The following is a 19,044-nucleotide window of genomic DNA, read 5'->3' as shown; positions in this document are numbered from 1 at the left end:
AAAATGCTTGCCTGAAAGATTGAAGCACCGTATGGCGTACGCCAAGCATTCAGCAAGTTGTCCTTGCCGGTAGAGACAAACCACTTTCCGCAGGAGGCAAAACGCAGCGAGAGCACGCAAGAGTCGTGCAGATGCAGTTGGTATTTGTCAGACTTGGTGGCGTGGAGTACTTCCACGTTCGAGTTCTCCATTCCAACGGCCAACCACTCCCCGGTTGGACAATAACCGAGAGAAAATATCTGCGAGGTAAAATCATGCTGCTGCAATTGTCTGCCTTCGCGAAGGTCCCATGAGCGCACGGTGTTGTCGAGGCCGCCGGTCCACAATTTGGACCCATCGGCGGAGATATCGATGCAGGACGCCCCGTCTGTATGGCCCTGGAACTGCCTGACCAACGTCTGATTCTGCAAGTCCCAAACAGCGATGTTGCCATCGCTGCAGCAACTGAAGCAGACCTTGGAGTCCGGCGAGATCGCTAGGGCGTAGCAGGCGGGTGCTGACGAAGTCAATTCCGCCTTGATTCTCGGCGTGGGACTCGCTAGGTCCCAGATGCTCAGTTGGCTGGCCTCCCCGCCGACTATCAGAGTCCTTCCGTCGGGCAAAAGTTTCACGGACCTGAGAGGTAGAAGATATGTCTCACCAAATTCCTTCCTCTCCCTTAATTTTGCTATTAAAATTAAATATAATCGTTTTAATTTCGATTTAAATTATGATGCGAGAAAAAAAATATTTTCGCTTTTTTTTTTCATCTTTACCATCATCGATTACTCGAGAGAAATTCTAGGGTAAGTAAAAAAATAAAGGAATTTTTGTTTTCCTAAACAAATAGCTGGCAATATTGATTCCTCTATGATTTATCATAACTTCAAAGTGTATTTGTATGTTCAAAGTGATGGTTTGTTGCGTAGCTCTCTTTCATTTTATGTCAATTTAAAATGAATACTCTATTGTCCAAAGAAGAAATGTGAGCATTGATACGTTTTTTCACTCAGAGAGGAGATGAAACCCGCAGAGATTATTCGTAGAATACAGCAGCAGTATGGTGAGAGTTGTCTACAGCAAGATTTATGGATAGATCGTTTTAAAAATGATCGGATTTCGATCTGAACGCTCTTCATCGCAGACAAAAATCCAACTATTTTTAAAACGATCTATCCATTCATAGATCCTGCTGCGATTTAGATTAAGTCTCACCGTGTTGCTGTTGCATTTTGTAAATAATCTCTTCTGTAAATAATCTCTGCAGGCTTCATCTCCTCTCTGAGTGGAGAAAACGTATCCACTGCTTATATTTTTTTTTCTCTGATACAGTTAAATAACGGAGCACTCATTTCAAATTGACATAAAATCACAATGAAGAAAAGCTATACAAGAAAAAATACCACATATAAATACACTTTAAAGATAAGTGATAAATCATAGAGAAGTCAGTATTGACAATTCGGCATATTCACCTGTTCGGGGAAACAAGATTTTTTTTTATTTTCTGACGTATCCTAGTATAAGTTTCCCAGATAGCCAACTGTCTGTGAAATTGCTGTCATGTTATCAACAATTGTTGACAATAATATAATTGTTGGCAACATGACAGCAATATGACTAATCGACATGATTAATCGTGCTTGATCATTTGTCACACACTGCTTATTCTTGTTGATCACGTTTTTCTTTTCGAAAAATTGAAAGTAACCAAAGATGTAACGGGATATTTCAATATTTCAATATATAATAATATAATACATAGCGAGGTTTCTTACCTAATGTAATTGTCACGTTGCAAACAGTCCAGCTGCGAAACTGGTTTCACGCTGGCACTGCCGACACTCTGGCCGATATCCCAAACCTTGACGCAACCTTTACCGCCGGTGTAAACGTACTTGGTCGGATTCGAGATCGTGACGGCGCAGACCACCTCGCCGTGAGTCAGGGTATTAATTTGACGCGCGTGACGCGGAATGCCCGGTCCGATTAGAGCGTCTGAGGGGAATGGTACGGGCTGTAGCTGGCCCTCGCCGTTCATGTGATAAGAGTACGCTCTGCGAAACGTATGCGTAGTATGCTTAACTAGCGGCTCTTATTACAATAAAGCGCTGGAGACAGAGGCGGAAGGGAAGAGAGGATCTAAGAGGGCTTCGTGCATGTATCGTAAATTGTCAAATTACGTACGGTTTGCCGCCCGCGATGTTGCTCAGCCCGTTACTCGCGGATATCCTCATGTGACTGTCAAAACCAAGCTGCGAAAAAAGAGAGGGTCGTTCAGTATCACGATGAACAAGATATATATATATATATATATATATATATATATATATATATATATATATGTAGAGTAAAACAATGTAATACGCCTCGACATGTAAAATGGCTCATTCATTGCTCAGATATAACGAGTTTAACAATAAGAAATCGATATTGAAACGGGAGTCGATAGCTGGCGGTACCACAATCAACCGGGAAAGCGCACGAATTGCTCTGTTACGCGATTTTTAACGTATTAAAAAAATTACAAAGTCAATAATTTTTAAGCAAAAAAGATTGATATTTATATTTTTACATTTTTATCATTTTTCATTCCATAAAATAATAAGTAATTGTCATAATGTTTATATGTTGTATGTTCATTTACATGTTGATTTAGACAAAAATGTGTTGCGAGGCATATTACACTATTTTACTCTCTATGTATACATGTATATGCGTTTATTTGATTTGTAAATGATTTGCGAAACAAATGGCTTTTAAGAAACGTCAATCTCTGTGATGTTTGCATGAATTTGGCACGAGACTGATTGCGGTTTAACTCTAGGAGGACTTTTGCGCAAAATGGAGATCATTCGATATTCCTAGCAATTTTTAATTTTACGTTAAAATTATATAGACTTGCAATATTTATACAGAGACAATTGAACAAGACTAAAAGAAAACTAATATTATCACCTTCTAGAGTTAAATAAATTAACACAACGCATGTGCACAACGATTATATTCACATATACAATACTGATTCGCGTATAAAATTATATGATGCTAATTGATTAATGAAAGCGTGATAACGTAAGGAGTTACGGGGTCGTGAATCACCAAAGAGGGCCTCGCGTATGGCAAGTTGCTGTATGGCGAGGGCGACTGCGGCGGCTCATTGCCGCGGGATGGCAAGCCCTGATAACCCTGCGGTGGCGTTTGCTGCGACGATGGCGGATGATAGACCCGCGATGCCAAGGGCCCAGGGATGCCGCCCATAGTTGGCGTACAACTGCGCGAGCCCCTCGCCGCCGCCACAGGTGTACCCGGCTTGTCGACCTGGCGAACGTACCGTGTTTTTGCACCCACTTTTGCAGACGCACATTACATCGCAATCGTACTAAGCTCGACCGCGTCAATCCCTGGCAATTCTTTTTTCTTTCGCACGCGCGACGGCAGAGAGCCGCTGCTTCAACACGATCGATCGAATGAATGAATACGTTCCGTGCCTTGAGTCGCCAAAATTTCATTCATTTGGTCCATTGTCGCGGAGATGTTAAAATCGCCAGATGTCACAGATTTCAATTCAATTTTTTTTCCTACAACTATATTATTTCATGTACAATTTTTAATGTACCTTTTACTTTTTTATTTACGCTTCCAAGTAAGATACGAGTAATTCGAAGAAGAAAGAAACATCTAGCGATTCGCGAAAAGATTGACTTTATATTCATTTTTGATGAATCGCGAGATGGAATTTTCGATACATTCAGGCGACAAAGGCTCACGACTGGGCCGGGTCGCAGCGCCGAATAAACTTACTCTCCGCGAGATCTTACATCTTTACTTTTCAGAGACGGTGTACTACGGGCGGATGAGCTGCCGCTGCGCGACGGCGGCCTGTCCTTTACGGATGCCGAGCCCGTCCCTGATGCCGGTCCGCCAACGTGACCTGGTGCGCCCAGCTTCTCCAAGGTACCGTTTTCGCGTGGATCCGAATGCTCGCCGTTCGCGTGCGGGGATGATGCCTCCTATCGCACACGTACATTTTTTTCTTATTTTAGACAAATGCGTGCACTATATCGAGCTTGAAAAATAGGGGTCTCAAACATGTGATTTGCGAGCCACATCGCGTATTCCATCTTCCCCTTCATTTCGCCACAATATAATCTAATGATCTTACGCGCTAAAAACGAATGGTCTTGCAATTGTAGCAATAATTTTCTAGATACGAAAACTTAATTCAGATAAATAATTAGCAAATAATATGATATATCGCATATGTTTTGTACTTTATCAATCCGAATAACAAGACAGAATTTATATCTGAACTATTAGTGAAATTTAGAAAGAAAGTTTTTCTATAGCGTCTATTCACTAAGGCTAATCACTCTTGTTATAAAGTTTGATTATAGTATAGGAAAATCGTTTCTTATAAAGATCATTCTAGCTATAGTATTAAAACTCATATTTATCCACTGAATAATATTTGATAATGGGATCTAAATTTACTGAAAGATAAACTATTAGAATTTATTGCTAAAATTCTACATGTTACAAATATGTTCTAACACATACCAAAAGTAGTGATCAATTTTTCGAAAGTTGTGATATCTAAAAATCTATTTACATCAGGAAATTATTTTTTTTGAATATGTAAAAAGTAAACGATAAATAATAAAAACAGTTTCATGCCGAATCCACCGAATCTAAACGTGATCTAATTTTAACATAAATATGATATTTACATCCAATATATAAATCCATTGTATCGATTGAACGTATCGATATAAAATTTCTAAGCTTTCGAAAATTTCTTTAACTCTGTATACATTTTGTAGTAGCAGCCAATCGATATGTCCAAAGAGGTTTAATTGTAGATACACGACAAATGAAATGCTTTAAATCATATCTTTTTCTCGCCTACACACAAATTACATTTATCTGCCTAAGATCGTAAAAACGGAGATAATTATCTTCCTCTATCTCTATCATGTGGCCCGCTAACCTTATTAAGTTTTAGACCCTTGATAGAAGATCTCTATTGTTTTATTTTAAGTCTGGTAATATAATTTCCTAACTTTGTACATAAATTTCAAAATAAAAATGTACTTAAAAAAAAGAATTTAAATTTTTCTCAACATTAGATAGATAATTTTAATATGTTAAATAAGTGTAAAAATTGTGATAGACTTGTGTGTAAAGTGATCAATGATTAAAATTATTTGTAGATAATAAAATGTATATTCGTACAAAAATGAAAAAATTATACTTTTTTAACTAAGCAGTCTCTTACCTCGTTCGCTACATCGACAACCAGATCCTGATCGCTTTTTTCAGCATCACTCTCCTGAAAAATTGAAAAAGAAATGATATATAAGACGATGATAGAGACATTTTATATGAATGTCGAGTTGGTGGCCGAGCAACTACTCGGTACATCAATGAGCTTTTGACGCACCACCGTCCGAACAACTCGACCCATATTTGCGCGTGTCCTACTAGCGGATGCAGCCTCAAAGATGCATTATTAATCTTGATATCTCGTGCACTCGCACAACTCCCCGATTGTGCTCTAACAATAAGTTAACGGTGAACGTCATTAGATAGACGACTAATGAGCTCCAGTACTACAGTATCAACATGAGCTCATGAATATGTAATCCAATTCGCGAGAGGTTTCACAAGAGGTTTATAAGTATCAATTATAAGTAGACGCTTAAATATTTGAATGCAAAAAACTATATTTCTAACTCGCCTTGAATGTTATCGACAATTCTTGTAACGTATTCAAACACTAAGAAATAACTGATTGAAAATTCAGGTAGAGGTATCTGGAGTTTTTTTTACAGATACACTAACTAAATTTGCAGTAACTCTTCTGACTTTCAGAAAAAACAAGGTTTGTGATTAAGACATATTGTCTAAAATTACTTTCAGACACTCTGATTTGAAAATTCAGGCAAAAATGTCTGAATTTTTAGTTTCTTACAGTCAAGTTCAAATCGACAGCGCGTACAACGCGTAATTAAAAGTAATTAAAAGTTGCTGCAATTGCTTAATCTATACGGTTAATAATTATTCGCGAAACAATTTGCGACTATCGTGTATAACGTTTATCTTATAGATTATATCTGTAACAAGCCGCTGTTATATTTCCACAGTTTTGCATTCACGTGATACGACGTAATACATATAAATGCATGTATATCGCGTACGGTTAATTTATGTACGGCATTTATCTGGTAGCACTACTTATCGGTTATCTTTCACTCGTACAAGAACAGGACCTTTACTTCGCTACCGCTCCGTTTCCTCAGGACGTGGCGTATAACGAGCTCAAAGCAGGGCATGCGATAGTAGGGTTGCCCGCCTAATAACGTAATATCGCAACACATAACGGTTCACATAGACGCAATACGCATCGTACGTACACATGTACGTACACCAAGATGCACACGTGAGATTGTATGCGGATACGTCGTACATGAACGCGTGAAACCACCTGTGCGCGTCGCGGCGTTTTAAATAATTCAGCGCGAGCGAGTATTTAAAAAAATTTTCTCTCCAGCTACCACGTGCCGTCTAATGCGATCCTACCCGACGTCCCAGCGTGTGCATAAATTACATTCGGCTGTGCTCCGCGAGAGAAAATTGTTCGCACGGGAAAGCAGAATTGAGATCGTAGACTAATATAAACTGAGGATAATTAAAAGTGACGTCCGCGCAGTACAAATCCTTTTTTTTGGATAAATTTTTGAGAGAACAGTGTATGTATATTTTGTGTGTGTGTGTGTGTGTGTGTGTGTGTGTGTGTATTATACATGCATACACTGTGTATACAGCTCTTTCAAAAATTTTGAGATTTTACTAGTTTTATATATATACAATTATTAAATTGTGCTTAGATATATGTTAGTGCTATATGTATCTAGAAATAATAAAAATAACAACTAAGAAATTATAAGATGAATAATAAAAATAAAAAATATATACGTGTTACAGATTACATCGAATTGACGACAAAGTACGTATTTAAAGTAGAAATCTCGGTGAAGAACACTTTACATTTCATTCAATCATCACAGGATCGATGCTTTTGAGAGAATATCTATATTATTACACGACAGAATAGGGCAGACAGCCCGAAAAGATAATCGGAATATAGTTTTTGCTCAAGATAGCCGGATGAGCTTCCAAGAAGAAATAATCATCGGCGCGTTAAATGGGCCGCGTGACATTAGCCAGGCTATTACGAAATCGTAGCAATCTGATCGCGCAATATATTCCTAGCAGTTCGGGAGAGATGTCCCGAGCTGCTAGGGACATGCAATAAATTTGTGTACGAATGATGAGCTTGGGTAAATAGAGAAGGCAGTGTGGTGGTATTGATTTCAGTGGTATATTACTCGGAGTGGTGAGCGAGTAGCGGGGAAAGGGGATGCGAAGTGGCGTTAGAGGGTAGCGACGGAGAAACGCGGTCGTAAGAGAGGCCATAGGAGGGGGCGAAGGGTTGGAGGGTGACCAAGAGAGCGCGAGAGAAGACCAAAGGAGGCAAAGATGAGGAAGAAGGAGAAGGTCGGCGGGCGGAGGCTGTCTTCCACCCCTTAACCCGCTCGTTCTAGCGTTAAATATGATACAAATGTTATCATCCCTTCTATTCCGTTCTCCCGGTTCCCACCCGACGGCGGCGCCGGCACACGAACCACGAGCGACCATCCTGATCCCCCTCGTTCTCTTCGTCCCGGTCTCGTCCTACGCTTCCGTGCCACCGCCACTGTCTGTCTCTCTCTCTCTCTCTCGCTCTCTCGCGGTGCACTGTTTCCTCCGCCGACCTCTTTCCTCGTTTAACCCGGGGATAGCGCGGGGATGACGGTATTAAGGGCAGCTCTATTATTCGACCACCCAACCACTCGACTCTTCGCCTCGAGAATCCTCGAATCCTTTTTTTTTTCTTTTTTTGCTTCCTCATCCTCTTCCTTCTCCACCACCTCGGCTTGTCCCTTCCTCCGAATCCCCTCGCCTCGCGCGTCCTTGGTACTTTTCTGTTACAGTCTCTCCGTCTCGGCTCCTCTATTTTCCCTTCCCTTTTTCTCTCAGGGTCCTGTATCCTCGTTCCGCGCCAGCCGTCTTCCATCGAGGTCCTCTGTAAACAAACGCACGAGAACGAAAGAAGAATCGAAGGTCTTTGCCTCCTTGTCTCCTCGTCCCATACTTCTTTTTCTTATTCTTCCTCTTCCTAGTCTCGTCTCCGAGCACTGCTGACTTTCGCAAAGTTAAGCGAGTGGCTACGATGGGAAAAGCGGCGTGTCCACTCACGGACGGGAATGGAATTATCCGACCATGCAAGAGCTCGGCTGTTGCGTCGCATGCAAAATCCGTCGCTGATTGCAGGAATATCATTTGCACATCGGCGTTTCATTCTTTCGCGAGAGGCGCAAACTTCCATAAAATTCTCATGCAAATTCAACCATACTTTTTTACATTTTACACTTTACTTTGTAAGTCTTTAATATATCCAACAGCGCTCTGCGCACGATATAACAATCATGTAAAGACATTTCTTAGCGACATGACATAACGTTTGATTTTGCCGCGACATATATCACATTCGAAAAAGCAATATTATGATACTTTATATAACAATACTTTTAATGAATTGAAAATTGTATGACGCGTCCCACGATTTTTTTGACGTCAATCTCGGGGATACAAAATATGTCTGACGGAATACTATGTATATATATGTTATTCGGTTCAAGGCGACGACGCGATAGTAAGCATTGTCCCATAACTTTTACGGGAGCGACCGCTTTTATGTTTCGAAGCGAGGACGCAGCGGAAATGTATTAAAGCGATTATGTCGCACGCACGGAGGATATACACGAGGAGACGAGAGACGACGTACGAAGAATAAACTCGCTCGCCGACAACAAAAATCGCCGAGAATGGCGGTGGGTCAAAAAGGTGGCTCCGTTATAATGAAAAAAAATAAATAAATAAAAAGTAATAGTAATACACATTTCTTTCTACTTCAAGAGCCTATAAATCGCACACGTTTTGCGAGAATATTAAAATTACGAAATATCTTTTTATATTTAAAATTGTTGCGATATGTGAAAACCATCGCAAGTTGATATAGAAATTTAATAAATCTAAAGAAGATACACACGCGCGCAATTATCGATAATGATGATGTTGATGATTATTCGATAAACTGATTTTGAAGTAGCTCTAAACTAACGCTGGATTCTGGCAAATACACATTTTTTCTTAGTGCAATAATCTCGGCTACGGGACTCTAGAACTCAGAATCCATTTCGTAGACAGTCCTGTTCAGAATACGCCCTTTGCTGAATACGCTGCTCCTTAATGCGCTCTTAATGCGGGATTTGTACGCGGGTCGAAAATTGACGCATTTCGAGAAGACTGTGATCTGAAGATGATATTTCTCTTGTTTTCGTTCTCATATTTCTTTTCTTCGCTCGGCAACGTGGCGAGAACGTATTAAAGCGTTTTTTCCAGCACGGAAAGGCGCGAGTGGGTGAAAGGGTCACTAGGAGGAGGAGAAAAAGAAGAGATGAGAGAAAAGGAAGCGAGAGCACAGACGAGAGCGAAGAAATGAAAGAAAAGGGTAGCAGGACCGTCGACGGAGAAGGGGGTTTAGCTCCGGGAAAAATGGTCGTAGGGCGAAGGAGAAAATAAAGGGGAAACGGTTCGTATGAAAATGTAATTAGGGGAAGCGTGGAAAAGCTCAGCTCATTGCGGCCTCCACCCTTTTATTCCGCCACCTTTTCTCGCTTCCTCCAGTTTCTCCTTCTCCTCTTCTCTTTCTCTTGCATTTCCGTTTCTCGCATTATCTCCGATCTTCCTTCTACTCTCACCTCCGCGAAATTCGCGCTCGTTGTTACCAATTATAATTCATTAATCGCAGCATGCGCACCGATGGTGACATTTATCGACTCGACGAAATTTTATAACTATCGCGATCGTGTTTATCTCTTTCTCAGTTCGCACTAATTTTTCTCGAACAGCTTTTAAATTTATTACGAGTTTTCGATAATTATCAACAAACTAGCTATTGAATGGATAAGTAGTACAAGTCAATTATGATCCGACAATCACTTTTCTTTTAAAGAATAAAAAAATCAATCTAAAATGAAATGTTATAGAATAAAGTGACAATATATACATTACTATTTATCCATGTATTTATATTTGTGCCCCATTAGAATAAAGTATTATATTAAATACTTGTACAAAAAAGAGAGGTACTATAAAAAACATAAATTTTCTGTTGGATGCTTGCTTTCAAGTGCTTTTATATCTTAAAAGGTGCACGTGATTTGTACCATTTGTTCTCATGATTCACATGTTAATACAGAATAACCGACACAAACGTTCGATTAGAGAATTTCGACATCGATATCTATCGCATCATAATTTTACATCTTACAAAAATCGTTTGGCAGTGACATTTACCGTCTCTCGCTCGTTTTGCGGTCAGATGCATACGCGTTCCTCCTCTCTGTTTCTCGCTTCTCCAGCGAGCTTTTTCTCTTTTTCTCCCCTTCTTTTTTTAGACCGCAGTTTGCACCTTTCCATCGACCCGATCCTTTATAGCTCGTAAATGTTTTTCGGCGTCGCCGCTGTGTGCGAAAATTAAATTCGAAAGTGACCAATAGCTTCGCGCCGCGAGAGTAAAGGGGGGCAGGGGGAGGGAGAAGGGGGAGACACGCGGCAGCAAAAAGAGGAATAAAAGGCAGGACGAGCAAAATAAAAAAGGAAAAGAAGAAAAGAGAAAAAAAGAGAAACAAAGTTTGAAAGAGGGTAGAAAGGGAGGTAGGACACCTTCTGCTCGGCGAGAGGATTTCAACAGGCTCGTGCATGTCGTTTTTCCACGGTGTGGAAATTTACGGGCTCCTTAAGCTCCTTCCGCGCCGAAAGCACATTTGCTTCTGACATCCACAACAGACCACCCCTCTGCCTCCGCTCTTACCACCACCCCCCTCGCCTAACACCCCGTTTCGCGCGCATGTATGGGGCGTTGGCGTTTTACTATAAGCGCCGTGTCTTGCGACGAGAGTCGTTTCCCTGACACGAGGCGTGCTCGGTGACAGATATTGCGCCGTGTTACATATATCTAGCGATTTTATTTTAATTTTATCACTTCAATTATTACAAGTTTCTCTCCTCTCTTTCAATCACTTACACCAGTCTTGAAATAAGAAAAATAATCTCGTACTATAATTTCGATGCAAAGAGATTTCGACTATTCCGTAAAACATCTCTTATCATTTTTACATGCTTTCAACAACATATCGAGGTAAACTCCATGTCCAAGACACACTGATACATTTATCCGATAATTATTTCATATGCGGCGCGTGAGAGGGTCGTCCTTGTCATTCGATAAAAGCGAATTACAGTCAGTTTGTATAACAAAACGCGATGGGATCGTTCAAGTATGCTCGCGCGACCGCGACCACCAACAACGAATATTCGTGCTTCCGTAGTGCGGCGAGCCGAGTAGTCGTAAATCCACTTGTTGTTATGCCAAGCAGCGCGAACGCGCGATATTAAACTTCCTATTAAACGTTCAATCAGCGCGTCCTTATTGCCCGCCTCGCTTTGAACAGTATTCATAATTACCTCCGGCGAGTGAGAGACGACAGAAGGTGGAGGAGGGGGAGAAAGAGAAGGTAAAGAAGAGTACCAATGATAACTCGATCCTCGTCAAACGATCGTACTACAAAGAATCACGACGACGATGACAACGACGACAACAATGTCGTTCCCTTCTCGTTCTTTTAGCGAGTCACTCTCGGTAAAGGGCCCCGACCTGAGGATGGTCCGAGTCTGTCCCGGACATTATAAAGAGCGAAAGAAGCATTCTCGAAAGGTGCGAAACGAGCGCGCGCACACGTATACAGAGTATCGCGAGAGAGAGGAAGCTAGGGAGCGACAAAGTGAGATGGCAAGTCGGGAAAAGGGACGCGTTCGCTCTCTCGATGCGTCGGGAGGTTGAGGAGAAAGGGGAGCGGGAGAAGGAGGTGGACCGACAGGAGGCGTTAGCTCGGGATACGTGGACTCGTCATACAATAAATACGATATTTGCACTCCCGTTCTACCCAATCCCACCCCCGCGACTCAACTCCATCCATCCATCCATCCATCTATCCGTCCGTCCGTCCGTCCGTCCATCCATCCATCCATCCAGCCATCCCGCGGTGCAGGAGGGCAATGGAGGAGAATGAGAGAGACGGTAGTTTTACTCTCTCTGTTTCTCTCTCTCTCTCTCTCTCTTTCTCTTTCGGTTCACAGCCAGGTTTCGGTTCCGACATAGGGCACGAACGGCGAAAAGGGGGATCGGAAAAGGGACGAGGGTGAGCAGGTCGCGAGAAGAGGGGGGGGGAGAAGGTGCTCGGATGGGTGGTGAAAGCGTTGGTCGGTCGCGGCGAAGGGACACGAAACGACGTGGCGTAGTGTGGTGCGTAGTGTGATGTGGTGGTGTGTTGCTGCTGCCGCTGCCGCTGCTGCCGGTGGGCGGACGAAGGTTAGCGATGGTATAGATTTTTATGTCTGCGAGAAATACAAAATGATAGATATAAACCTCCTCGCCACGTCGCTGTGCTCCCTTCCTCCCTCTCCCTTTCTCGTTTCATCTATCCATCTATCTGTCTCCTGTCTCTCTTTTCTTGCTCTCTCATACACAGACACGTGTGTATGTATGTATATATATATATATATATATATATATATATATATGCATCTCTCTCTCTCTCTCTCTCATTCACTCACTCACTCACCCTTCGCCCGGTCTCTACATGCTCGCCAAAGGGTGGTACACGGAGTAGTAACACTCGTGTACACACCATACGCGTCCGTGCGCGAGATACACACGTACATGCGCGTTTCACACGAACGACGGGAGCCGACCGTACAACCTCACCTCGCTTACAGAGGAGAAAGAGGAGGAGGAGAAGGCATGGTGGATGGGGGTCTCTTTCCGCCCGGCGCTCACGTTTTCCCACACCCCCGCGCGGTCACCCCTGGCCCCCGAGAGCAGCCGCGAACCTAACCTAGCTCTCCTCCGTTCCCCTCCCCTTCCTTGCCTCTCTTACCCCCTATGACTGTACATCGAGCCACCTCCTCCCCCCCCGCGTCCCGATTCTCCGCGGAAGCTCAGAGCGAATGTTTTGTCATCATACCACCCCACACGCCGTCCTTCCCCCCGCCCAACTTCCCGAGCAGCTACCCCAGTCTCCTAGCATCCTCGTCCCGCACTCCCTCCCCCTCATCTCATCGTCCCTCTTTGCCCCAAGGCGTCGCGGCAGATACACTCGCAACCACGTACACACCTCGAATTTCCGCTTTAGGTATCCCAAGTGCTCCTTGTGCACGTGTACGTATGCGTTTCGTCGTCGAGGGGGCCTCATTTCGACGTGCGTGCGCGAATATGCGTATGACGATGCAGGAAGGCGCCAAAGCGCATGGTGCACGCGCTAAAGTGCACACTTGCACGCGCGTGTCGATTCGCAAACATTTCTTTCATTCAAGGTTGATGATATTTTTTTTTTCTTTTTCGGCGTGACGGTACATAATTCCCATTGTGCAAAATACGCGTTCATAATTTTCGACTGAGAGAATTGAGAATGTACATAATTACGATTTATACTTTCGCTTACATTTTGTAATGAGCGATAAGATTAAAGATATTTGTGTCATTTCGCTTCAATACGAATAGCAGAGAATTGCCAGAGAATAATTTCCTATGCCGATGCAAAAACAAATCGATAAGCGAAAAAGAAATCAGTTTCTAAATACGTTAAAAGTTAAATTATTTTGACGTTACAATTTTAATACTCCAATTACATTACCCATGTGATAAATAGATAGAGTGGAAAAAAAAGTATATCATCTTAAAATTTTTAATAATTAGAAATAAATATTCATAACATTAATATCATTATTACATCTTATAGCTCGTTACTTCCTATAAGATAGAATTTAATTTTTATAAAAAACTGCAAAAACATCCTATTAAATGCTTTTCTCCTCATTGCTCGAAAGTTGCCCAAATAACACAGACGCGTTTTCTTTCCCCGTTTTATCGGAGGAAAGAGCGACAATTATCAGATTTGAATTTTACTATTATTTTCAATTACACACATTACGATTGATTGATTCACTATAATATGGTTTAATGTATTGATTGGTCCAACATGTTTACATTGTATTTTCGATGAATTTTTCCATTAATTATATCTCTAAAAAAATCAATTTTTTCAAATTATTGTTACTTTTATGCCAATTCCAAATGATTTTATCTTTGACAGAAGCTTTATTCGAAAAAGACCGACTTTTGAGAAAATGTATTGTTAAAATTTCATCTATATATTTCGTGTAAACCGCTTCAATATATTCAACGCGATGAACTTATTGTATCATCATCAATGAGAACCGAAACAAGATATAGCGTGATGGGATTTTCGGCACGAGAAACATTGCGTCGTAAAATAGAAAAGCGGCAAGAGCTTTCAAAGTCGTAGTTACGCCACTGGGTCGGCCGCTACAACCGGGATCGTCGAGATCTTTATATTCCTGGCTGAAGAGAGCTGGTGGAAGCGGCACCGAGGGATGCAGTAAGAAGAGGCGGCGGGCGGAGAAGAAGGAAGAGAGGAGGAGGTGGAGAAGTAGGACGAAGCGGAGAATAAGGAAGAGACACACAGACGAGGAGATGGGGGTGAATGAAACAGAGAAAGACGGTCGGCATCTCGCTTTGGCGAGAGGAAGACAGGTCCACCGACGTCTCTCACGAGCGATTGTGAGAGGTCGACAGAGCGTTTTGTAACAAGAACCCGCCCGTCGGAGATATCGACTGTTCCAAGAGCTCGTGCCTGAAAAAGTAATAAGGTGCAAAGACGGATATAAAATTTGTTGCGCCAACCCGAATTGATAGACTTGGCTCCGAGGCTGACGGAAATCCTTTAAGACCGGGGAGGAGGCCATCTTTTTGCAATCGGTAACCAAGTTGTTTACCGCTTAGTAGTTTACTCGATGAATGGTGACCAGGAAATTGGCCAGCGAGAAGCAACGTTTGGATCACAAATAAATCTAACTTTACGAAAATGCGTAAATTCACATAAACAACTAAAGAGTAAATCTAACGAAAATAGGGTTACGCAAAGTACCAAAATTAGTCTTGATATTGTCTTGTCTCGAAATTCGAGATAAAATCAAGTCAAGATTTTAGTTCTCAAGACACAAATGCCAAACATAATAAGATTGTCAAGATTCTTGTAATCTTATCAAAATTATCGTTTAAAAAAGAAAATACGTACATTTGTAAATTAGACCAGAAAAAATCATATACATTACATACGAACTTAAAAAATTGTATTTAAAAAATAAAAATATCTATAATTTATATTAACAAATTTAATTACAGTTAATACAATATTGAAACAAAATATACAGTGTAAAATTTTATACTATACGCGAAAAAACTGATTCTGATCTAATCCAAGAATTCGTATAACACGATCAACCTTCTAATATTACATTACAGAGATATTTTCTTTCTATCGATACAGATTTAAATACTAAAGAATTTCAAGTAGTCAATAAAGCAACAAAAGTGCGAACACTTACAATATCACGTGCGAATTATCGAGTGCGAGGAATAGCCGGCAAATGTGCGCGGCGCGAATCGAAAATAGCGCGAAAGGATGATGGATGAGAGATTCTCGTGGACGGGCCGAGCTTCTCATTAGTATCACGACGCGCAACTAGTTAGGAGTCCGACGACGTGGACGATAATCGACCAAGAAGTGCGCAGCTGGCCTCGTGTAATACTCGCGAGCGTATTATTGTTATCTAATCGACGCCGTTAATTCGCGGACATGGATCGATAGTCGCGATTTAAAACGACATGACGCACCCGCAGTCAGCGGAAAACTATGATCCGCCAGCTGCGGAATCGATTCGATCGCTCAAAACGCAACGAATCCCATCATTAAGCCTTCTATTAAAGATACATGTAACTTGAGCCGCAAAAAGATTTTTCATCGAAAGTGTCATCAAATTTTCTGAGAAAAAAAATTGATTTATACAAATCTCTCAGAAATATTTAAAAAAATTTTCCAAATTATTATAGTTTAAATCAACTTTTTTAATATTACATTATAATGCGGGAAATAATAGGCATAAACATAGAAAAATATTGAACATGAGAACGAGAGAACGAGAAATACAAGTTTCTTGTACTTCTTTGTACTTTGAGAAGTAACAAATTACAATTGACAAAAAGAACAATCATATATTTATTTCGCGAAAGAGTTATTGCGCGAAAGATCAAGGGATACGAGTAGTTTTGCGTCGTTCGCATTCGACAAAGACAATCGTAGGCGCTCGTAGAGCGACGACAAATCACAGCGACGATCTTTTCAATTTCCAACAGAAGGCGCAGCCCTCTCTCCGTGAGTTGACAGGTGGAACAGGTGAAGGGCGGAGCGGAGGGGTCGGATTGCACCGGGAAAAAAACTGTGCTCGCGAAGTAATCGAAAAATACAGGAGCGGATCCATCAGGAAGTCCCGAGTTTTTTTTAATATTATATCGGCGTTGCTGTTCGTGGAGCGAACGAGTGGACTATATTATATATGGTCGCGCAGAGAGAGAGAGAGAGAGAGAGAGGGGGGGGGAGGGGAGAAGAGGGAAAAAGAGAGAAAAAAAAGGGATACGTATAAGAGCGTGGCGGACGGATGGGAATGCATGCGGGAGAAGGGGTGCGAATACAAAAACGGAAAGAGGAAACGAAGCGGCGTTGGGGAAGAAGAAGAGCGAGATAGAGAACGGGAACAACGTACCGACTGACCAACGGGGTTGGACAGTGACGAGCGGGTAGGTAGGTAGGTAGGTAGGTAGGTAGGTAGGTAGGTAGGTAGGTAGGACCCACAAAATAAACTGAAACCAGCCCTCCCTTCCTCCTATTCTCCTCCCGCGCTGGTCCGCGCTGGTCCGCGCTCTATTCCTCGTGCTCTCATTCTAGCCGCGTCACCTCCGTGCCGCCTCACCTCCACCGCCTCCGCCTATTCTCTCGCGATATTCCCCTCGTAGTCCTCGTACCGCCGATCCAACCCCCGCTCGCTTTGTCGACCACCTCCGCGGGCGCCTCTCTACCTCGGCCAAATAAATTACACCGCCTCGTGACGCGAAAAAATCCAACGAGTTGCCAGAGAGTGAGTGAGTGGAGGAAGACGGGGTGGAAAGAGGAGGACGCACGGCGCCGGGACGAAGGGGCTGGATGGGTACGGGTTGTACGGATGGAAGTGAGAGGGAAAAGAGCAGATCCGAGAAAGAGAGCCGCTATCTCTCTTTCTCTCTCGCAGAGGAAACGAAGAGAGAGGGTGGATAAAGGCCAGCACGCGGGGCGGAAATAAAGAGAGAACGAAAAAAGTGGAAGAGGTTGGAGGTGGAGGTTGGGTACCGTGGTCCGCTTTAATTGGTTCGACGTGGTCAGATGAAAAATTCAACCACCCACCCATCCTAACCCGTTCCAACGCTCTTTCTCTTCCCCCTCCTCCTCCTCCTCCTCCTCTGGACCATCTCTACCTCCTCTTTGCGCTATCTTTCTCCGTTTCTCGCGCTATTCGTAACGTCCACCCTTTCTCGTCGCCCGGATTCCCACCAGATGAATCTACCGCACATCTACGCGCATCCCGATGTCTGCACGTTTCTATGGATCAGGACGAGGAGACAAAGTTAAACCGCCGTCTTCGTAAACACCCAGCATCGATTCCGCCTTGAATCCAGCTACTACCATTCATTAATCTAAAAATAGCGCTGCTCGAATTTCGATTAAATTCGTGAAAACTGAAAACTTGTATATTTAACGGTATACTAGATGAATGCAGCTCTTTTTTTTTTTCGAATAAACAAAGCAAAAATAACAAACCTTGTTCGTAAAACATCGTAAGAAGTTGAGAGTAAACTCAACTTTAAGAAATAGCAATAATTTTCGAAAAGAATATAGCTAGTGTTTAAAAAATTATAAATTTATCCCCTCCCCCTCCGATTATCGATTCAAATTTTAATTAAGACAATTAATTAGATATTATTGTTCTCTCTCCCTCTCTCGCATTTTTAGCTAACGTCACTTTATCGTACAATAATATGTCGTTTATCTTACGCCGTAGTGAAAATTTTTGTAATTTTGCCATTTAACACGTTTGAGACTTTCCGTCTTCAATTTCATTTCGGCCGCTATAAAAAATGCACTTTGCCATCCGACACGCTTTTGAAACGTTATTTCACAACGAGCACTATCCTCCGTCGCATTACCGAGACCGCCGCGGGCGCGCGAGGTAGATCCCAGGATTTTATCGGGAATCTTTTTTACCTCTCCACCCTTCGCAACGTAGTAGCGCCGGGTGACAACGCCGGGATGACGATTAAGGGAAAATGAGGTCACCATCGGACACAATCAGACATCTCTTCATTTATACACGGTACGAGTATAGTTGCACTAAATAAAAAGATGCGAGCGAAAAAAGATCACTACCGTCTAGTCCAAGAGTGTTGCCACGTAAATATTATAAATTGATTCACTCGCACAGATAAGTTTGCATTTTTGTACTTTTAAAAATATATATATTGTATATTTTAAAATTTGTCACCGATTTAAAATGAATTGTTGAGATGTCTTCTTACAAGGGAATCTCGCGAATTGGAAAATTTTGATTTTGGTGAAACTTTTCACAGATTTGGGGAATGGGAGAGGATAGAGGTGAATTTTGAAATTTTCAATTACCGTCTAAAAGCGATTCTAAGGGTTGAAATTACCTCTCATATGTAGAGCGCTTATTTACTTCCTGCGATATATCTCCAAAATTATTTGAGAAAATTATTTTTATCAAAATATTTTATACAAAAGTTTCATGATAAGAATATCGCTATATAATTACGTATAATACTAATTACATTAGTGAAATTTCGAAGAAATAATTTTTGAAACAAATTTTTTCAGAAATCTGAAAATTTTTTTAATATCTCAAATGATTTTCGAGATATATCAAGGAAAG

The 19,044-nt window shown here is 41.8% G+C and overlaps 1 protein-coding gene across 1 annotated transcript in view; it reads right to left on the bottom strand.

Moving 5' to 3' along the window:
- Gro (TLE family member transcriptional corepressor groucho) overlaps positions 1-19,044 on the bottom strand; it is a 70,399-nt gene that overhangs the window by 5,899 nt on the left and 45,456 nt on the right. Inside the window, 6 exon segments of the mRNA XM_083109355.1 lie at positions 12-615; positions 1,758-2,036; positions 2,167-2,234; positions 3,082-3,300; positions 3,801-3,992; positions 5,258-5,311. Coding sequence (XP_082965481.1) covers positions 12-615; positions 1,758-2,036; positions 2,167-2,234; positions 3,082-3,300; positions 3,801-3,992; positions 5,258-5,311 — 1,416 coding nt within the window.

This window comes from Camponotus vicinus, unplaced genomic scaffold (assembly GCF_025532165.1).
Source record: "Camponotus vicinus isolate PSW18456_S1 unplaced genomic scaffold, iyCamVici1.0 SCAF_9, whole genome shotgun sequence".
Classification (NCBI taxonomy): Eukaryota; Metazoa; Arthropoda; class Insecta; order Hymenoptera; family Formicidae; genus Camponotus; species Camponotus vicinus.
The sequence above is the reverse complement of the archived record's forward strand: the minus strand, read 5'-3'. Positions and strand labels throughout refer to the sequence as shown.